The sequence below is a fragment of the Microcaecilia unicolor genome, chromosome 4 (assembly GCF_901765095.1).
Source record: "Microcaecilia unicolor chromosome 4, aMicUni1.1, whole genome shotgun sequence".
NCBI lineage: Eukaryota > Metazoa > Chordata > Amphibia > Gymnophiona > Siphonopidae > Microcaecilia > Microcaecilia unicolor.
Genome location: NC_044034.1, coordinates 253,636,266 through 253,656,978, shown reverse-complemented (window position 1 = coordinate 253,656,978; position 20,713 = coordinate 253,636,266). Strand labels below are relative to the sequence as shown.

General features: G+C 40.9%; 1 protein-coding gene across 1 annotated transcript in view; it reads left to right on the top strand.

The window, feature by feature from the left end:
* The window catches only part of TBC1D8 (TBC1 domain family member 8), a 221,215-nt gene that overhangs the window by 109,890 nt on the left and 90,612 nt on the right, over positions 1-20,713 (top strand). The window contains 1 exon segment of the mRNA XM_030201431.1: positions 14,057-14,264. Within this exon segment, the coding sequence (XP_030057291.1) occupies positions 14,057-14,264 (208 nt within the window).

Sequence of the window (20,713 nt, the reverse complement as noted above, 5' to 3'; positions counted from 1 at the left end):
TAGCAGAACTTTGTCTAAACGAACAAACGTTGAGCAAACCAGTTTAGAGGGAGTTGAAGGGATAGGGCATGGTATGTGGAGGAAGGTGGGGGCTGGGAAGTGAGTGGAATGAGGAAGAGATATGAAGGGCAAAATAAGAGAGAATGCAGAAGTTCATGGCCAGCTTAAAATAGGAATAGTAGCGAGAGAGGACAAAGGAGAGAAGGGGGCATATTGGTGCAGGTGGTTAAAGATACAACCACTGAAAGAACCATGAGAGCTAGGGGAAAGAGAAATACAGAGTGGCGCTCCAAGGAGCACACAAGGAGCATGACCTGCTCCATGGGCGCACACCTGCAACACAAGCCTTGTACTACAGTTGAATTTAAACTGGGGGAGGAAGATGTCACCTTTTTAGAACAGCAGGAGGTCTCGGGGAGGTAAAATGGGGTATGTGCAATAGGTGTGCTTGAACCTGCAGAGGAGAGGAGAGCAGAGAGAGGAGAGTTCAGCAAAGAGGCAATAAGCATACTAAACAGTTAAAACTGAGCAAGCGCCTTGCAGCACAGTTGAATTTGGACTAAAGACCATAGAAAGTCCACCCAACTCTTTATTTTATTTGACCGAAACAGGATGGGGGCTGCCCTTTGGTAATCACACTCTCCCGAATTGGCTAGCAGACTACATCTCCTTTACTTATGCCCAGCCTGGGCTGATTCTGAAGGATCATGTCATGGCTCACAGTGTTGGAGCCATGGCTGCATCGGTAGTCCTCTTGATCAGCGTCCACAGAGGAGATTTGCAGGGCTGCAATGTGGGCCTCAGTCCAGACATTCACATCTCCTTGCTGTCTAGAAAAGGATTCCTGGTGTAGCAGCCTGGTAACTAGGGATTCCCAGCAATGGTGAGATTTCATTCTGTTTCTTCAAGGACAGCAGTATGAATATTCTTACTACCCTATCTACCTTCCTTTAGACTTATGTTCTGCATATTATACGTTGGACTGAGTTGGTCCTATGTGACGACAGTGGGCAGGAAGGCTCAGGTATGTGCGGTGAATTGCTGCCAAAGGCTTCTAGAAAAAACACTGGGGAGAGTTCTCACATTGGGCTCTGTCAAATGATATCACCCAGTAGTAAGAATATTCATCCTGCTGTCATTAGAGAACACCTGCTACAGGTAATCAGTTTCACTTTCCAGGGTCTTCTGCCTTTTGACTTCTCTTCTTTCCATGTCCACCATCCATCTTTCCTCTACCTTCCTATGCATTCTTGTCCAGTGTCTCCCCCATGTGTCCCTGTCCCTAACCATCCTATATGACCCTGCCTTCCTGTGTCTACCATCACCCCTCTGTGTCCTTGTCCCTATGCTTCCTCCATGCCCAATATCTCTTCTCTGTATCCTGGTCTCTCCTTATGTCCAGCTTTTTTCATTCTTCCTTTCCTGTTGCATCCCCAGGTCAGCTTCTCTCCCTTGCTTGCCCCACCACTTCTCCCATCTCAGGATCAGCATCACTCCCTCTCTCTTTTCTTTGGTTCCTCCCTCCCGATCCAGCATCACTTCCCATTTGCAACTCCCTCCCCTCCTGTGGGTTTGAGACATCTCTTCCCCTTCCTCGCCACCCTATTATTAATTCAGCATGTCATCCTTTGCTTCGTGTGACCCTCTACATTTAATAGCGAGTCATTGACAGTAGCATTGATCAAAGCAGGCTGTTTCAGGTTGGCCCCGCTGGGGCCTTCCCTCTGCCATGCGTCACCCAGGGGAAGCTACATCAGAGAAGACAGGATGTGTCAGAGGGTGGGCCCTGGTGGGGCCAGCCTGAAGCATCCTGTTTTTGATCAGTGCTGCTGTAAGTGTGGAGGATTTTGGAGGGGGGAGGGGTTAGAAGACTGAATTGAAGAAAGCATGAGTCAAGCACAAAGGATGGAGAGATGAAAAGATGGGCCATATATCCTAACTGTGTTATTATTTTCTGTGCTTGCTTTGAGTTTGATATCAAGAACCATATATGTTTGACTTTAATCATAAAGTGTTGTATCAGAAATTTTGGGGCAGCACTTGAGTAAATTTGAACTAGATAACTTGTCCAGTTAAAATTTAAGCTTGGGAGTTGAAAGGTTTGTTCTGGGGCTTATCTGGATAAGTAGGACTGCATAAATAACTGTCCTAACTTATCTGAATAACACATTTGATGATGTCTTTGATCACATAGTCAGTAGTCTCAGTTTTAACTGGATATGTTAGCTGAAAATTTTCATAGTTAACAGGATTTCTCTCTGCTGAATTAGCCCCTTTATTGTTACAGGCTAGGACAAATAGGGTTAACTTTAAGAATGTATTATTTTACGTACCTGTACTGCACACTAATTGTGTACACTACAGTATTTTTGCTGAATTGAAATTTATTGGAAGCAAATGGAATGTTAAAAAGTTACTTTTTTCAAGCAGAAAGATTAATTCTGCTTATTTAATCCTTCACTGGTGGAAGCCTAATATTCTCCCCACTAGGGTCCAGGTACCAAAGCATTAATCCTTCATACTGTACAAGTTCTCAGTCTCGGCCTAAAGGCTAACAGGTCTCTATGTTCAGCTCAAAGCCTAGATTTACTTGGATCTTAATTTAAGCAATGTAAAGGAAAATCTTGAAAGTGAAATGTTTGCTGCACTTCTGTGTGATGGATTACATTATCACATTGTTTCAACAGACATACATTCTTGTCATTTTATCCATTTTTTTCCTTGTGAAATATTAGTAAATTGACCTTTTCACAGTGCTCAGGAAGCAGCAGCAGCTGTATACCGGAAGGGTTTCTTTTGTGTTAATATTGACTTAGAAGTCCAAGATTATATTTGCTTTGAAGTGGAATGGAAAATATTTTGAATTTAACCTGTTTGTGGTGTATATCCGTCCTCTGCTTAGTCACTACAACAGATCATTGTACATTCTTACAGAATTCCTTCAATGTGAAGTCAAGATACTTAGCAAGTTATCTCCATAGTAACTTAATAGTAGTCAGAAAATAAGACCTCTTAGCATACCAAGTCTACCCAGTTATTCCTACCTTCTATGTTACTCTGATCTCCAGCCATCTCTCTTGCCTTTCTCTGTTTCTGCCCTCTCTTCTATCAGTGCTAAGTTATTCAAGGCATATACTATTCTATTAGTCAATTATAATCTGATGGGGATAGATTATAGAAGGCAGGTGCCCACCCCCCAGTGCTCCAGATGCTGAAGCTGATTAACTCAGCTGTCCTTCACCTCCACTGGTGTGATCTCGCTACCGCTTATCTCCCCACCCACAAACTAAGCAGGGAAGCTATGCCTGTGTGGTCCCTTTTTTCCTTTGTTTACACTCTGGAGAATCTTTCAAAACACACCGTGTTGCACCTACTTAATATCAAAAAGCGAAAAAATGAAAAATAGAGGAAAAAAGATCTCTGCACGTCTGCGGTCCTTTGTCTTATTTCAATGACTATAGTAATCTTTCATTCCCATTTTCTTTTCTTTTCTTCTCTCTCTTATATATATATATATATATATATATATATATACACACACACACACACACACACACACACACACACACACACTGCAGTCCACTTAAGTGCAAGGGTCTGAGACCTAAGAAATACATGCAGTTAACCGGAGCATGCACTTAACAGTTGTGACCCAAAGAAGCTTGACATCTGATAAACATATGTATAGTATACAGTCTCCCTTAACTGACGGTATACAGTCTCCCTTAACTGACGTTAGGCTTATTTGAAGTAATCAGTCATTGTCCTCTACACTATTGTGTCTGTGAGTTCCATAGACTACGTCTGCCAGATGGTAAAAACTGTCATAGCACTGACATCCAGTGGCCTCCAGATAGGCCCGCATGGTGTAGACTCTCCAGCACTCTTGCAAAAGTGACAGGAGGTTGTTGAATTTCATCAGCATAATCCTCGCTGCTCATTTCATCATCTGTTTCATCAGCCGTTGCCTGCGTGTAGGCGCATATCTCAACATCAGTGCTGTCGTCAGCAGTTTGTAGATCGTAATCAACAGCTACGTAGCGATGAAACTCCTCTTCAGTAACACCGGCTGGGATGTCAATAGCCTGTTCATCTGACGCGTTTGCAACAGCTGCATCTGTTTCGTCCCTCTCCTCATCCTTAACAAAGCTTGCCCGCTTGTAGCAGTTCACAATGGTTGCTTGTGTAACATGATTCCAGGCTTCTTTCTGCATATGTAGGTAATCCAACAGTGATAGATTACGAGCCAGTTCAACAGCACGTTTATCCTTGCCAGTCAGGTGATCCATAACGCTCATCAGACGACATAGCACAAGAGCCCGATAATGTTTTTTGAAATTGGCTATTATTCCCTGGTCCATAGGTTGGATCAGAGAGGTAGTGTTTGGTGGCAGGAAGACCACCTTGACATTAGACAGCCTGACATCATCACTGTGTGCAGCACAATTATCACAAAGCAACAAAATCTGACACTTTTGTGCCCGCATTCTAGTGTCTAACTTGTTTAGCCACTGCTTCCAAATTTCCCCAGTCATCCATGAGTTTGCGTTAGCCTCGTATGACACAGGAAGTCGCTTAACTTTCTTGAAGCAACGGGGCTTTTTGCTCTTTCCAATGACGAGTGGTTCCAACTTCTCACTCCCATCCATTTTGCAGCAAAGGAGGATCGTCAGTCGGTCCTTCGACGTTTTACTTCCTGTAGTTTCGGCTTGTTTGAATGCGAGTGTTCCATCAGGAATCGCTTGCCAGTACAGACCGTTTTGGTCAGCATTGAAAATGTCACGAGGTGCAAACTCGTTCAAGATGGTAGGAAGAACTGAAACAACCCAATTTTCAGCACCAAAGTCATCAGCATCTTGTTTTTCACAATGCTGTTTATTGAATTTTATGTTGTTCCTCTCCTTCCATCTTTCCAACCATCCAACAGTGGCTTTGAATTCAGTTAGTCCAAGACTTTCAGCTAGCTCAGGGGTAGGCAACTCCGGTTCTCGTGAGCCGCCGGCAGGTCAGGTTTTCAGGATATCCACAATGAATATGCATGAGATAGATTTGCATACCATGGAGGCAGTGCTTGCAAATCTATCTCCTGCATATTCATTGTGGATATCCTGAAAACCTGACCTGCCTGTGGCTCTCGAGGACCGGAGTTGCCTACCCCTGAGCTGGCTGATTAGCTTTCTCCATAAGCAGTGGACCACTGACAGGAAACTGTCTGCTCCTGACTTGAGAAAACCACTGAAGAAGAGCGTCTTCTACATCCTCAGCTTTTCCCGCCCGTTTACGTTTCCTGTGTGGATTTGTATAGTTTTGCCAGGCTTCCAGAAGCTGATCTTTCTGCTTCAAGATACGTGAAATTTGACTGGGATTAACACCATATTCTTTAGCAATAGATGCTTGACTTTGTTTTCTAATTTTTTAAGAACTTCTATTCGTTCAGCCAGTGTTCAGTCTTACAGTTGCACGATGACGACAACGACGACTCCAGTGTACACTCTTAACAACTTTCTTATGAGATTTCAAATTTATCGCCCCTTTGTCACATGCCAATTGGCTTCCATATTCCGTGAGTGTGCTTATGCGCAGTCTTTCCTGCAGAGGAGTGGTCTTAAACCATGGATATAAGCGAATCTTGCACATATTAGTGGTGGGCCAAAACGAAGTTTGTCCCCAAAGAAATTTATTGCGCCAAAAACGGGACCGAAGTACGGCATGCAGTTAAACAGAGCATGTGCTTATCCGACGTGCACTTAAATGGATTGGTCAACGGGATCAACTGCAGCCTGTGTTATCGTTTTTGAGTCAGGCACCTTGAGGCTTTTTCCTCCCATCAGTCATAAATGAGAGAGAATTGAGCATGACTACATATTATCTTGTTTTTTTACTAAACAGTGGAAGTTGTGAGTGCCAGTATATGTGATTTATAGCTACTTCCACCACCACCCTATATTGTATATAGAGGATTCTAAAGTAAATTTACACGTTTCATGTTGCATGTTAAATGTTTTATTGCAAATTAATAACAAATACAAACACTTTATGTAACCATTAACACAGACTATATTATAATGCAAAAAGGTGGTTCATTTTGATTTTATATTTCTCTTTCTAAGGATCAAATCTCTGACCAATGTAGGTTACAAGTATAGCTGGACCTCGAATGGCAGGGCTGAGAGTGGCTCCTGATGCAGTATAAAATAGTATTTTATGGGGTGTCTGTGGTTAAAAATTACACTGTCCTCCACTGCTCTCTACCCAAGCACATAGAACACCAATAAAGTGTGCCGAGAGAATGGCTCAAGATCTTTTCTGCTACATCGGGGCAGGAGCAAGCTACCTACAATGGGAAAACACCAAGGACAGCTGGTGATGGTTTAAACAAAACTATCTGTTAAATTAGCTTCATATTTCTTATGGGCTTAATATTAGTGCAATTAGAAATGTGGGTTTTCATTAAAGAAAAACAAACAACCAACCCCCCCCCCCCCCCCGAACATATGGAAGTGGTCAGTGTTACATATAACTAGTTTAGGTGGGTGCTATAGCCTCACGTCTTCGAGGTGATCTGTTGTCTACACCTGTACACTTAGTTGCCTCTAAAACAGATGGGAATTAAGCCATCTAATGGAACTTAATTATCATTTGCTATTTCTAAAGCAGATCTTGAGGAAAGGCAATAGAATCAGCGATATGAGTGAGAAAAGACCTAAGAAATTGGCAGGCCAATGCTCAGAACTCTGGTGCTTTAGGGCACAGCATAGAAAAATAGTTTCCCAGTGATCAGTTCTAAAAAGATGCAAATGGTATGCATGCTGTTGAACTGAAAGCAAGGGGGAGGAACATGCCTGGTGCATGTGCACAAGCGTTTTGAAATAAGCAGAGCTCTTGTATGTATGTGCTTGGCAAACCCAGAAGCAAAGTACATATTGGTGCTGTTCTTCTGTGGGTATAAATATACATTTCTCCAAATTTGTTTGCCTGAAAAGCTTGTATTTAAGCACAGAAAGCAGGTGCTAATATGTGCTTTCACTTTCGGGTTTGCTCTGACTCGCACACATTTGTCTCTCTCTACCAGTGCTTAGGGGCTTGCACGGGCTTTCTTCTGCTTCCAAATTTAAATAGAAACCAGCAGACTTTTAGGAAAAAATCATGGGAAATCCTCTCTTCAAGCACCCCAACACCTTCTCCCAGCTGGCATTAGGTTTTCAGTGGTAAGGGTGGCTTTGGTTTGTGTGCTATTCTCTTAGCATTGGGAAGGAATAGAAAATGACCTGATAACATTCATTTGACTACATTTAATTATTTGTGCTAATCTTTGGTGTACATTGTTTCCCTTGCTAGAGCCCTCTGAACATTCTGCGCAGACTAATGTCCAGCGCTAATTGGCTCTAATGCCAGCATTAGGTTCTGAGCATTGGCTCATAAGCAATGTAGAGTGAAGTGTAAGACTGATTGACTAATGCTAACAGTGGCAGCCAGAGTAGACTGGAAGGTGCCAATGCCTTAAAAAGACACAGGCTGTGGTGACCTTCAAGTGCACTGACATGAGCTGCCTTCGTTCTGTGGTGTGCTAGAGCAGAGGTGGTACCTAGGGGTGCAGTCTTCATCACTGAAATCTAGAAACTGGATATATCCTCTGATAAGACTGCCCTCCTATATGACAGGCTGTGAGGGTTAAAAGATTCAAAACAAAACAAGTTTGAAGTTAGACAGACAAAGGAAGCACAACAATTCTCTTCCTGTTGCCAGCACCACAAGCACCCAGAAGTAAGTTTTGTGAAATGTGTGTGTGTATATTTAGGGAGCTGGATTGCTCCTTCCACACTGTCAACATGCCTCCGCCATTGACATCTAAATGAATGATCACTGGTACTTCCACATCTGTCTAATGCCATTTGTGAAATCAGCACTTGTAAAGGCTGCTTAAGGCTTCTAAAATTATGTTCTTTGATTCCTATTCTGCCCTGCAGGAAGACCCCCACACAAGGCAGTGTAGTAAAAGTGTGGAACTGCACCAAAACTCCAGAGCATCAAGGAAGCAAACAGAAGGTGGAGGCATCTTCTTGCTTTAGTGTGTGCCAGCACTTCCTCTTTCCATATGGTTCAATGACATGTTTGAATTTTGTGTGCGCTGAAGCAGTTCTAATATGTCACTGAACCACACCAGAGGAGGAAGCATTGGATCACTGCAGCAACAAGTTGAAGCCAGAGGGAGTGCTAATCCTGGCTTGAGGAGAAGGAAAGCACTTAAATTCTCATGCAGCCCACATTTGGCTCATGGTCAACATATTGGACATCTAAACACTATGGAGGCAATTCTGCACTACTCACCTAAAATTAGGTGCCCAAAGTGTATGCCTTTATAAAATGCTAGCTAAGTCTGCAGTTATGCATGTAACTTTAGATATGGGAAAGAAAGCCAGCAGATCAATGTCACAACAAAAAGATTTTATTGAAGATACCGTGTATGGGCGATTTGTTCATACACGGTATCTTCAATAAAATCTTTTTGTTGTGACATTGATCTGCTGGCTTTCTTTCCCATATTGGATTTTGCAGATCGTTTGCCTTGTTGTTTTTTGTAACTTTAGATAGCACTTTTTCTAGTTCTGTGGCAGGTATGCACATAAATTACAGTATTTTATTTATTTATTTTTTATTTTATTGCATTTGTATCCCACATTTTCCCACCTATTTGCGGGCTCAGTGTGGCTTACAATACATTGTAAATAATGGAAATGCAATTTGTTACAATCAGTTATGGATTACATTGTGAGAAGTTAAGCGAGACAAAGTCGAGGTGTCGTTAGGGAATAGGACAAGGAAAAGAACAATGGAAAGAGACAACGGGAAATTGGTAGGGTGATAGAACCTTAGCAAAAGAACATTCGGTATAACATTTTCTGTGAGTGAGGTTTAAGTGTGATGAGATTACGGGGGATGAGAGTTCAGAAAAGAATATATTGGTGTATTTCTAAAAGTTTTCTAAAAGTTTAGCATGTAACTGCTTGGCAAGCCCCTATACTGCTCACATGTGCAGCCCTTCTCGCAATTATGCACTATGGAACTTAGGTGCAGCATTATAGAATAGAGCATAAGTTACGCATGTAAGTGCAAATTAGAGCTAATTAACTCCAATAATCACTGATTATTGACTTAGCATCAGTTTGCACCTGATTAAGTAATAAAGTTACGTATCTGGCAGTGTTCTATAACTTGTATGTGCAATTTTTGCATACTAAATACAAAAGAATGTGCATGCAGTATTATAGAATGAGAAAGTATACCTTTTCTAGTTCAGGTATAGTGTTTTATTTTTATTTGCACACAATACTCAAGGTATGGTCATACCAGAGAGACTTTTGGGGACAAAGTGAATATTGGGGTAAGAGGGTAGGGGATGAAACAGAGACTGGTATAGGGATGGTGGGGATGTTTAATTTATTTGTACTCATTTTTCATGTGTCAGTTTGGTGGTGGTATGGGTTTCTCAGGATCAACATACCAGCATATCAATATTTGGCAGTGTTAGGTAGGAAAAGCTTTTATTGAACAGTACTGATTCTGCTATTACATAATACTTAAAAAAGGAAAATATTAACAATTTTCTTTTAACTGCCGATAGGTTTTCTAAACTCTTTCTATTACTAGTTTTTTGAAAACAAATGTTCCTCTGTTAATTGTGCGGTGTTTCAAAATTATAAGTGAAAAGCAGTAATACTCAATGCCAAGTAAAGCATTCATTTTAAAATTGTCTAAACTGCCTGGAATTTCATTATATACCCCAGAGAAGCCATGTTGACCAGATTTTAACATCATTGGATCCAGTTTTTGGGAAGTGAAAATAAGCATAAACAGCATAGACTTTGAGACACATTTTCAAAGCACTTAGCCTTCCAAAGTTCCATAGAAACCTTTGGAAGGCCAAGTGCTTTGAAAATATGCCTCTTTATGACCCATCTTTTATGAGAACATAAGTTTAAACCATGCTGATTCAGATCAAGGTCCATCAAGCGCAGCATCCAGGTCCATCTCTGATAGTGGTCAGTTTGGTTTAAAAGTACTTTGCAAATCTCAAAAAGTACACAGTGCAAGAAGTTGCTTCTTGGGGTTTATGAAAACTACATGGAAGTAGCAAAAAGACTGGAAATATGATGGCATGGTGGCATGTTCAATTGACAGAGAATATAACATAGGTGTAGTTTGAGGGTGGGCATGGGGAGTGTCCCCCACAAATATTGCAGGGGTTAATAATGCTGAATTGGTTCTCCTCTCCCCACTGCCAATATGACTTCCTAACCCTTTGCCCCCTCTTCTAATTAAGTAGGCAAGCTACTCCTATTCACTGAATATTAGTGTTTGCTGGCTGAATAACTTGTACCTTATGGGGTCAAAATATCCCATGAATATTTTTGAATGATTATTAAATTTATATAAAGAAAGTGTATTTATAATACTTGTAAGTTTTATTCTAGAATTATAAAGAAATTTTGTAATTGATCTCTTCCTTGGCAATTAGAAGCTACCCATATCAGTCACTTGTCTTCACAGTTGTAAATGGTATTACAAAGATTTTTTCCATTATGTCCGCAAAGGATCAGTCCAGACTTGTGGGTTATGCCCATCTACTAGCAGATGGAGATAGAGAGTACAGTAGATCTCTGGTTAAAAGGTTACTGTGCAGCCGCTTCTATTCAGTATTCTCTATCTCCAGCAGGTGATAGCAATATACCTGTGCAACTCTATGACTGAAACTTTGGAGTGCTCCTGGACTATTAATTTTAAGTTCAGTTGAGCTTAGGGGCATTAATCAGCCATTTGTTAGCTGTTGGATATAAACCTGGTGGGTGCCAGGTTGCTCCCCCTTCCCCTGCTGCTGGATGCAGGCTACTTTAAAAAAAAAAAAAAAAAAGAAAGAAAGAAAAGAGACACTCCTGCCTTACTGGCATTTATTGATTGGGGGATGAAGGTATAATTTCTGCTGGGACCCATTTATTTGGAGAGATGATCACCACTCTACTTCAAGCTCGCAAGATGTCCACCTGTATGACCTGTGCCAGGGTGTGGAGAACCTTCAAACTCTGGCGTGAGAAGCGTAGATTGTCACCTTTTGCAGCTTCTTTGGCTCAAATTTTGACCTTTCTTCATGACAGTTTTAAGAAAGGTCTGGCTCTCAGTTCCCTTAAGGTGCAGGTGGTTGCACTTGCATTTTTTCGAGGATGCCTCCAGCATTCTTCATTGGCGACTCATCTGATGTTCTTCAGGGACTCAATCATTTGAATTCTCCTTGTGACGTTTTTGTCTGGAGTGGAATCTTAATCTAGTTCTGCGGGCTTTGCAAAAGTCTCCCTTTTTTGCTTATCACTAAGGCCTCTGTTAAGGATCTTACTTTGAAATCAGTATTTCTAGTTGCCATGTCAGCAGCTTGGTAGGTTTCTGAGCTCCAAGCCATGTCTTGCAGAGACAGGTTTCTCTGAGGCTCAAGTCTCCATTCGGGCTGTTCCTTTTTTTTCCACTCAAGATTTTTCTTCTCTGTGTTTGTTAGCTTTTCGCAGACCTCTAATACAATATCTGGAAGTTCCCAACGAGTTTCGTCATTCAGACCATCCTTTTGTTCTTTTTTTTAGGCCCACAGAAGGGTATGCAGGCATCTAAAGCCACCATAGACCATAGGTTTAAGGAGGCTATTTTTTCTGCTTATCTTCTGTCAGGAAAAATGGCACCTTTAGACGTTTAGGGGTGTTCTACTAGAGCGTTCTCTACTTTTGTGGTGGAGTCTCAAACTGTCTATTGACAAAATTTGTCATTCGGCTAGGTGGGTATCTTTTTTTTTTTTTTTTTTTAAAGCATTACTGAGTAGATGTTGCTGCCAGAGCAGAAGCTTCCTTGGGTCTTTGTTTCTTTCAGCAGGAATTTCTTGACTCCACCCTGCCCCAATTGAGGACTGCTCTTTTATATCCCATAAGTCTAGACTGATCCTTTGTAGATAAAATGAAAGGAAAAATTAGGCCTTATGTTCTAATTTTCTTTCCTTTAGTCCCAAAGGATCAGTCCAGAACTCATCTTTCTTGCTTTTTTTTCTGTGCTTCACTCAGTTGGCAGGTTCATAGGCATGGTTATTTTTTTTCTAATTGGGGTTTGTTCTAGTTGTAGGTTCTTCTATTTCCATAAAAGGATTGTTTTCTATGTTAAAGAGGCAGGAGTTCTAATCTCTGTGGTGTTTCTCTCACTGCTTGGATATTGTAATACTGAATAGAAGCTGCTGCACAGTAACCTTTTAAGCAGAGCTCTGATGTTCTCTCTATTTCCACCTGCTGGTAGATGAGCATAACCCACAAGTCTGTACTTGATAATTAAAGTAAAGAAAATTAGCAGTTAAAGCCTAATTTTTCCTTCCTATCAGATATATTCAAGCTAAAATAAAAGTAATTGTATAATAATATATTTTGAACTGAATTGTATTTGTAGCACAAAGTAATAAGTAAGCAATCCATTAGATAAAGCTTATTCTCACTGAGGAAAGGAAGGTTCCCTATAGTTGTGTTTTTCAGTGAGTCTCCAATATATGCAAAACTCATGTATATTCATTGTAGTAATCTTGGAAATCAGACTAGCTATATGTATATCCTGGAGGGGGCTGAGAAGCACTGATTTAGCTAATTTATGACTCAAAAATGAGTGTCCTCACATATGTGATCATCTCTGGGAAAAGGTAACTGAAATCACCAGAAACAAAAAATGAGGTTTTAATGAATTCTATTACAGCAAACAATTTGTAATATAACAGGCTAAACTTCATCATTTTATATGAAAATAAACATAAAGTTACAGAAGTTCAAACATGCTACTTTTCAGAGTGCTTATGAACCCATGACATGAAAAATCATCCATTCACAAGATTTTAGATCCTCTACTTTAGTCACCTTTTCCCAGAGACAGTCACATATGATCAGTAAAAACTGAAAAGCAGTTATCTGGGTAGGAGCTTCTCCTACATAGAACTCCCACTCATTGGGTCCACTCTCAGCCTGCATTTTCAACAGCACTTGCTCAGATACTTCTGCTGAAAATCTGAGCAGACCTCCACAGTACTATAAGATCTGTTCAGGAGCAGAGTTTGGAGTTATTCAGGCATTTATGATCAGTGGCAGTACCCAGGTAGGTACCTGGTTAACTTAGGATAGCAAAAGAGGCTGTCCTAAGTTAAATGGGTAGCAATCAGATATTGCCATTTTGGCGGTACCTGAGTAACTCCCGATAACTGCCCCAGACCCAGATATTCAGTGCTTAGTACCTGATTAGGGGCTGGCACTGAATATCCTGGTCTAATTCAGTTGGCAGTGGACAACGTTTAAGAAAAACAAAATGCTGACCACTACCAGCTGACAGACATTTTTGTAGTGGTTAGTTAATATGTATTTCATATGTTTAAATTCAATAATTTCTGAAAGACATGACCTCTGCAGTGTAGCTCTCCCCCCCCCCCCCCACCCCAAATAATTAAGAAATGAATGAGAGTTTGAGTTGTATCAAGTGTAATCCAAATTGCATATTTTTATGAATTGGTTTCAAAGAGACAAGAAAACAATAGTTTTACCCTATTTTCAAATGCAATTATTTCCAGTAAAGATTTTTTGTCAAAAGATTATGTATGTGTATATATTTTTTAGAGGACTGATAAATTCTTCCTTATCAGTTAGAACTGTCTTTGAATGGGAAAGCAGTCATTTCTAGCCACTTAAGTGTTCCTTTCTATCCCTATTTTATAATCCTCCAAAGCCAAAGGTCAATGTCTGTATTATTTTATAGTGCTGAACTTTTTAAAATTCCAGGGGTGGAAGATGTGCATATTTTTATTGCTAATTACATTATTTGTAGTAGATAAGTTGAATTAAAAAATAAAATTAGAAGTTATATTGCAATTTTGACAAAAAGGTTATAATTAATAAATAAATAAACTTCACTAACTGTTTTCAGGCATTTTATTTCTGTTTTACATTTCATATCTCCAATATAAGGTAGATTTTTACAGAATGTTTTTTTTCCTTCTTCTTAAAAGGGATCTTGAATCCAGAGCACAGAATGAGTTCTTTAGAACATTCTTCAGACTCCCAAGGAGTGACAGGTTACATGAAGTGGTTGACTGCTCTCTCTGGACACCTTTCAGTCGCTGCCACACAGTAGGAACAATGTATGCATCGGACAGTTATATGTGTTTTGCTAGCAAAGAAGAAGGATCCTGTAACCTTGTCATTCCACTGAGAGAGGTACTATCTGATTGTAAAGTGATGATGCCTGTTATATACTGACAATGAACCACTACAGAGTCTGTTGTAAATATAATGGTTCAGATTGTGTTGCTTTTTTATTTCAATATAGACACTAAATATAATGTACCTCCTTGTGGTCATGCTTTGTGACCAAGATGCAAAGGGAAAGTAGGGGACAACTCAATGACTTCCAATAGGAAAGTAGATGAAAACTCTAACTTTAATGGACAAGCACCATGGGAGGACCCGACAGGGAAAGTAGGGGGCTGTGTTTTGGTGAATGGGGCCTCCTGCCTCATGGGTCACAATCGCTGTGAGAAGCTGAAGCTATATCAGTGGAGCAAACAACTAAAGTTGTACTGCAAAACATGCAGTAGCAAAGGCGCAACCAACGTGCAGATGGAGGAATATCGCTACTGCCTGCTAGGTGCCTGAAGGAAAGAGTGATTGTGACCCCTGAGGCAGGTGGCCCTATCTGCCGAAACTCGGTTCCCTACTTTTCCCTTGCATCTTGAATTCTTTGTAGGGGTTCTTCTCCAGTTTTTGGTGTTTGTTGCATGCTTTGTGACTGTGCATATAATACAAATACCAATTTTTGTATTGTTTAAGCCCGTCATTCCCTATTGAATACAGAACTAGATTACAATCTGTTTTGTCAGTGAGGTATATTTATATGTTCAGCTATTCAAAATATACACAGTACTGCAACATGCCAATTTTTGTACAAGTGGAAACCCACAAAGAGCAGATGAATATAATTCTATAATTAAAGTACAGTAGAGTCTGATATCTGTTGTAAACAGGACTGACCTGTTATCCGATAATACAGAAAATGTGGATGATGCATACATAAGAGGCATATAGAATGTGTGTTTCAAATATTATGTAGCAAAACACCACAGTAAGTGGAAAGAACACGGGTATCCCACGGAGCGACTCAGAGAAACAGCAAGGAGTGGGAATGGAGTCAGGCTTTTCAAAACAGGCCAGAGACTATGAGTGTGAATCAAGAGTCTTTATTGGAAGATGACTCAATAAGGTACCATGTTTCGGAACAAACGGTTCCTTCCTCAGGGGTCTGGTAAACTGTATATAAAGATATGGTTCCTCTTGAGATGTGTTTTGAGAATATGGGTCTTCTGGGGATAGACTGTATAGGTTGATGGTCTTTAAAAAGATCTTTGGAAAGATAAGTCAAGACACTCCAGAAAATCACTATGGTGATGTGCTACAAAGCAGTGGGAAAAAAAAAAAGAAATACGTGTTAATACTATTCAGCAACCTACCACAGTATTGTACATGTGCTTATAGTGTAGCAAACATTTTTACAGAAATACTGTATATTCATAAACAAAACTGTATATGATAGTGCCTCTTCCAGTCAATAATAGTTACTCTCCTCACTCCAAGTTTGGTTGCAAGTTTTTGAATGGACTCTGTTCTTTTTTTTTTTTTAAAGCTTCAGGTTTCTGCTCTATAGACATCACAATATGTGTATTTGATGCAGCTGCAGTAGGGCAGATTCATTTGGTAAAATAGGGATAAAGTAGGACCTATGCAGAACTGAACACTCCAGAGCCAGGTGCTGGTAGTTCTTACTGCCTCTCTTCATCTCTGGCTCAAATCCAGTGTTCCTTTCCCCTTGGAAGCGCAGGACAGCAGTAGTTCAATGATTAGTTTTTCGCAGATTCACCCTGCGCCCTGCACTATTGGGTTTCTAGTAGAGAACAATACTGGGATGGAGGGACCTGTGGCAATCCATGGTAACGGAAATTTTTTTTTTGAGCATTTACCTCTGATATAGGAGCAAACCTTTTTACTGCCTCGTGGGAATGGTAAAATTCCTTGCTCCCATGGAAAAAAACCCAAACATGATTCTTCTTTCATGGATCCAGCATTCTTGTGTCTTCCTCCTCCCTCCCAAGGCGGGACCTAGCAGAGGGAAGGCCCCATAGCAGTCCTGTGGGACTCATTGGGCAACTCAATAAGGTAGAGGTAGAAGCACCGCAGCAGGAGTGAGAGAGGGAAAAAGACAACGCTCTGGACCCATTGGAAGGGGGGTGCTGGAGGGAAGTGAGAAAGGTGCCGGACCTGTGGGGGAGGGGGCTGCTGCATGGAAGGCAGAGAGGTGCTGGACCCATAGGAGAAGGGGCTGCTGTAGGAAAGGGAGAGAGGTGCTGTACCTGTGGGAGATGGTGCTGCTGGAGGGAAGGGAGAGAGGTAATGTACCTGTGGGAGATGGGGCTGCTGGAAGGAAGGGAGAGAAGTGCTGGATCTGTGGGAGGAGGGGCTGCTGGAAGGAAGGGAGATTGGTGCTGGACCAGTGGCAGGAGGGGGCTGGTGGGAAGAGAGAGAGATACTGGACCTGCAGGGGGGAGGGGAGAGAAGGGAAGTGAAAGATGCCAAACCAAGGGGATGAAGAAAGAGGGAATCAAATACTGAACATACAGTGGAAGGGAGAAAGGGAGGGAAGGTGAGCCAGATGCTGGAGGAGAGAAGAGAGGGAGAGAAGCTAAATGGGATGGGGTCAGAGAGGAGAGACACACATTGGTGTGGGGGAGGAAGAAAGGGGAGAAGCTGGACATGGGGAAGCATACAGAGGGGAGATGATGGGCATGGAGGGGAGCATAGGGATAGGAACACAAAGGAGAGATACTGCAGTGATGGTGTATGGACACAGAGGGACATTGCCGGACACTGGAGGGGTTATATGGACATAGAGAAGATGCTAGACATGAGGGAGAATAGGGAAGGGAGATCCTGGACTTGGGGGGCATAGGGACACGGAGGAGTGATGCTGGATACAGTGGGATGGGATAGGGACATAGTACGGTGATGATGGATTAGGGGATATGGACACAGGGGAGATGCTGATCAGGGAAGTATAAGGGACACAGAGAAGAGAGATACTAAACACGAGGAAAGATAAGGACACAGAGATAAAGAATGTGAAATGGATAGGAAACCCTGGTGAGTGCATTAAAAGAAGACAGAGTGAAACAGAAACCAGAGGATGGGACCAACATGATTTAAAAAAATAAAATGACCAGACAACAAAAGGTAGAAAAAAAAAAACCAATTTTATTTTCTATTTTGTGATTAGAATATGTTAGATTTTAAATGTATATCCTGCCAGAGCTGGGGGTTAGACATGGCTGGGGCTCAGGGCAGAAATTTGAGAGGGGACCTCAAAGTGTACTACCAGGCCATGCCTTCTTCAGTTTCCAGCAGGCTTAGGGCTCTCTCTGGGCAGGAGTAATTGCCGTAATTGCACTCCCCTAACACTATTCCTTGCATGTGTGATCTTTATACTTTGCACAGTAAAGGAGGAAATTCATCTCTTTCTATTTCTTTGGTGTTGTACTACATGCAGGGTGTGACTTCTTGAGATTTTGGTTTTAATTTGTTTGTTTTGTATTTGGCATTTGTGTTAGTGAAGGTGATGTGAAGGGGGAGGGGAGATGGGATGGGGTTTGTTGATCCTTGTTCAGTATTATTGTTTGTGATTTATAAATAACAGTTGTACAGAATATTGTTCCTTTTTATACTTTAATAAAATAATTTAAATGTAAAATCAAAACTTTGAGATGCTATCAAAGGACATCGTTTCCCAAAAGCTTAAAAGGTTTGCCAAGTCCCACTGCAAACTAGACATATGCCCTAACAACCTAACAAGATATGCCCCTCAACAATTCATAACAGATTTCACGGAGTACCTGAATTACATGCTACAAAACAGACTCTTCCCAAAGGATCAAGGAAATATTTTACTCACCCCCATACCCAAAGATGCAAAAAAAAGCACAAACGACTTAACCAACTACCGCCCAGTAGCATCTATTCCGTTGATTACCAAATTAACGGAAGGAATGGTGACCAATCAACTCACCGACTACCTAAATAAATTCTCCATACTGCACAACTCCCAATCAGGATTCCGGTCTAACCACAGCACCGAAACAGTGTTAGTTACTCTCGTGACGAAATTTAAACATTTGATCGCAACTGGTTACAACATACTTCTCCTACAATTCGATATGTCAAGCGCTTTCAATATGGTTGACCAAGGAGTATTTCTACACATCCTTGAATACTTTGGAATTGGAGGTAACGTCCTCAATTGGTTCAAAGGCTTCCTAACCACATGATCTTACCAAGTGATATCCAATTCTGACACCTCAGACACATGGACACCTGAATGTGGAGTCCCCCAAGGATGTCCCCTCTCGCCGACTCTCTTCAACCTAATGATGACGACACCCTTGGCCAAATTATTATCCAGTCAAAACCTTAATCCATATATCTATGCAGACAACGTAACGATTTACATTCCGTTTAAACAAGATTTAATGGAAATTACTAATGACATCAACCAAGGTTTCCATATCATGCATTCATGGGCGGATGCATTTCAGCTGAAACTTAACGCAGAGAAAACGCAATGCCTTATACTCCCCTCACAACATGAACAAATTCACCACTATAAACATACCAAAACTATCCCTTCCCGTATCGGACACATTGAAAATTCTGGGAGTTACCCTCGATTGACATCTCACACTTGACAATCATGTGAAAAATACAACCAAACAGATGTTCTATTCAATGTGGAAATTAAAAAGGATAAGACCTTTCTTCCCAAGGACCATCTTTCACAACCTGGGACAATCACTAGTGCTTAGTCATTTAGATTACTGCAATGCACTTTACGCGGCTGTAAAGAACAAATCATCAAGAGACTGCAAACCACCCAGAATACCGCAGCTAGACTTATATATAGAAAAGCAAAATATGAAAGTGCTAAGCCTCTGAGGGAGAAACTACATTGGCTTCCACTTAAAGAATGCATCACGTTCAAGATATGTTCTATAGTTCACAAAATCATCCACGGAAATGCCCCAGCCTACATGTCTGATCTGGTAGACCTACCGCCCAGGAACGCAAAAAGGTCATCTCGAACATTCCTTTATCTGCACTTCCCCAGTTGTAAAGACCTAAAATACAAACTTAACGCATGCATCTAATTTCTCCTACCTGAGCACACAGTTGTGGAACGCATTGCCGCGCAACTTAAAAACTACTTATGAACTAACTAACTTTCGCAAATCCCTGAAGACCTACCTATTCAACAAAGCATACCAATAAGAGCAACAACTAGAAATATAATACACTGCAACCTTACCTACCATCAACAATGTTCTTACTTATATCCACTTGATTGAACTTCGATTTCATTATTTTCTATGATATCTCCACCTTACCTATTATCAGTAATGCTTTCTACTCATACTTGCTTGATTTGCAAAGATACTACTTTCTATGTAACACTAATTGCTATCTCCTAATCCACTATCTACTAATAACGACACATTGAGCCTGCAAAAAGGTGGGAAAATGTGAGATACAAATGCAATAAATAAAATAAATAAATAATAAAACTGTTCAAGGTTCTGTGGGTGGGGTCAGAGCTGACAGGGACAGAGCTTGCAGGGAAGGAGCAGGTACGGGGCCAGTGGCGTAACTACAGGGAGCCTAAGTTAATTATGCTCAATGGAAAATAAATCTGTTGGCTCAGGCTGCTTTCTATGTGAAATTTCCATCACTGTTCATTAGTTCTACCAAGTATTATATATTAAGGGCATTTGCTTTAAACTTTGTTTTAATTTGTTTATCCAGGCCTTACATGCACATCGTTTTGCCTTTTAAACCCAAAGAAGGGTGGCTAAACAATTAGGTATAAACTGTGTTGTTTCTGACTTTACTTGTTTTGGACTGCTTTGGGTCCTACTGATCTGTACATCTGTTGTCTAGGACTTTGGAAGATTGAAATGAGAAAATAAAATATGTTTTGGATATACCCTGTAGAAACTGTTTACTTTTGCAATGTGTATGTGGATGTCTGTTCTGGTGTGGGCATGTCTATACATATGGCTATGATTTCTGAACGTGCAGCATCATTAAAGGACAGGCTTTTAAATGCCCAGTTGGGTATATATGCTAATCTCAACTTTGTTAAATGTTTCAGACTTATCCATCTACTTGCTCCCATGATATAATTGAATCCTATTATTCTGTTTCACTGGATTTTCAAATGTAAGCTGCATGAAGACTAACGCAAAATAACCTGTTCCTTAGCTAGGCTCTAGTATTACCATATTGAAAATGTGACCATACCATTTCTCTGTGGTTATGTTCCACTAATAAGTTAAACGATTAACTGGCTTTCTTGAATGGATTTTATAATCTTTAGGTGCATGACTAGGAACACAAACATATGCTTATTTATTCAGTATCATAATTCCTCATATAAAGGAGAAGGGGGTGGAAGGAACACTGTCAGGAACTCAAGGGAGAGAATGCAGTAACATGGTAACATAGTAGTAACATAGTAGATGACGGCAGAAAAAGACCTGCACGGTCCATCTAGTCTGCCCAACAAGATAAAT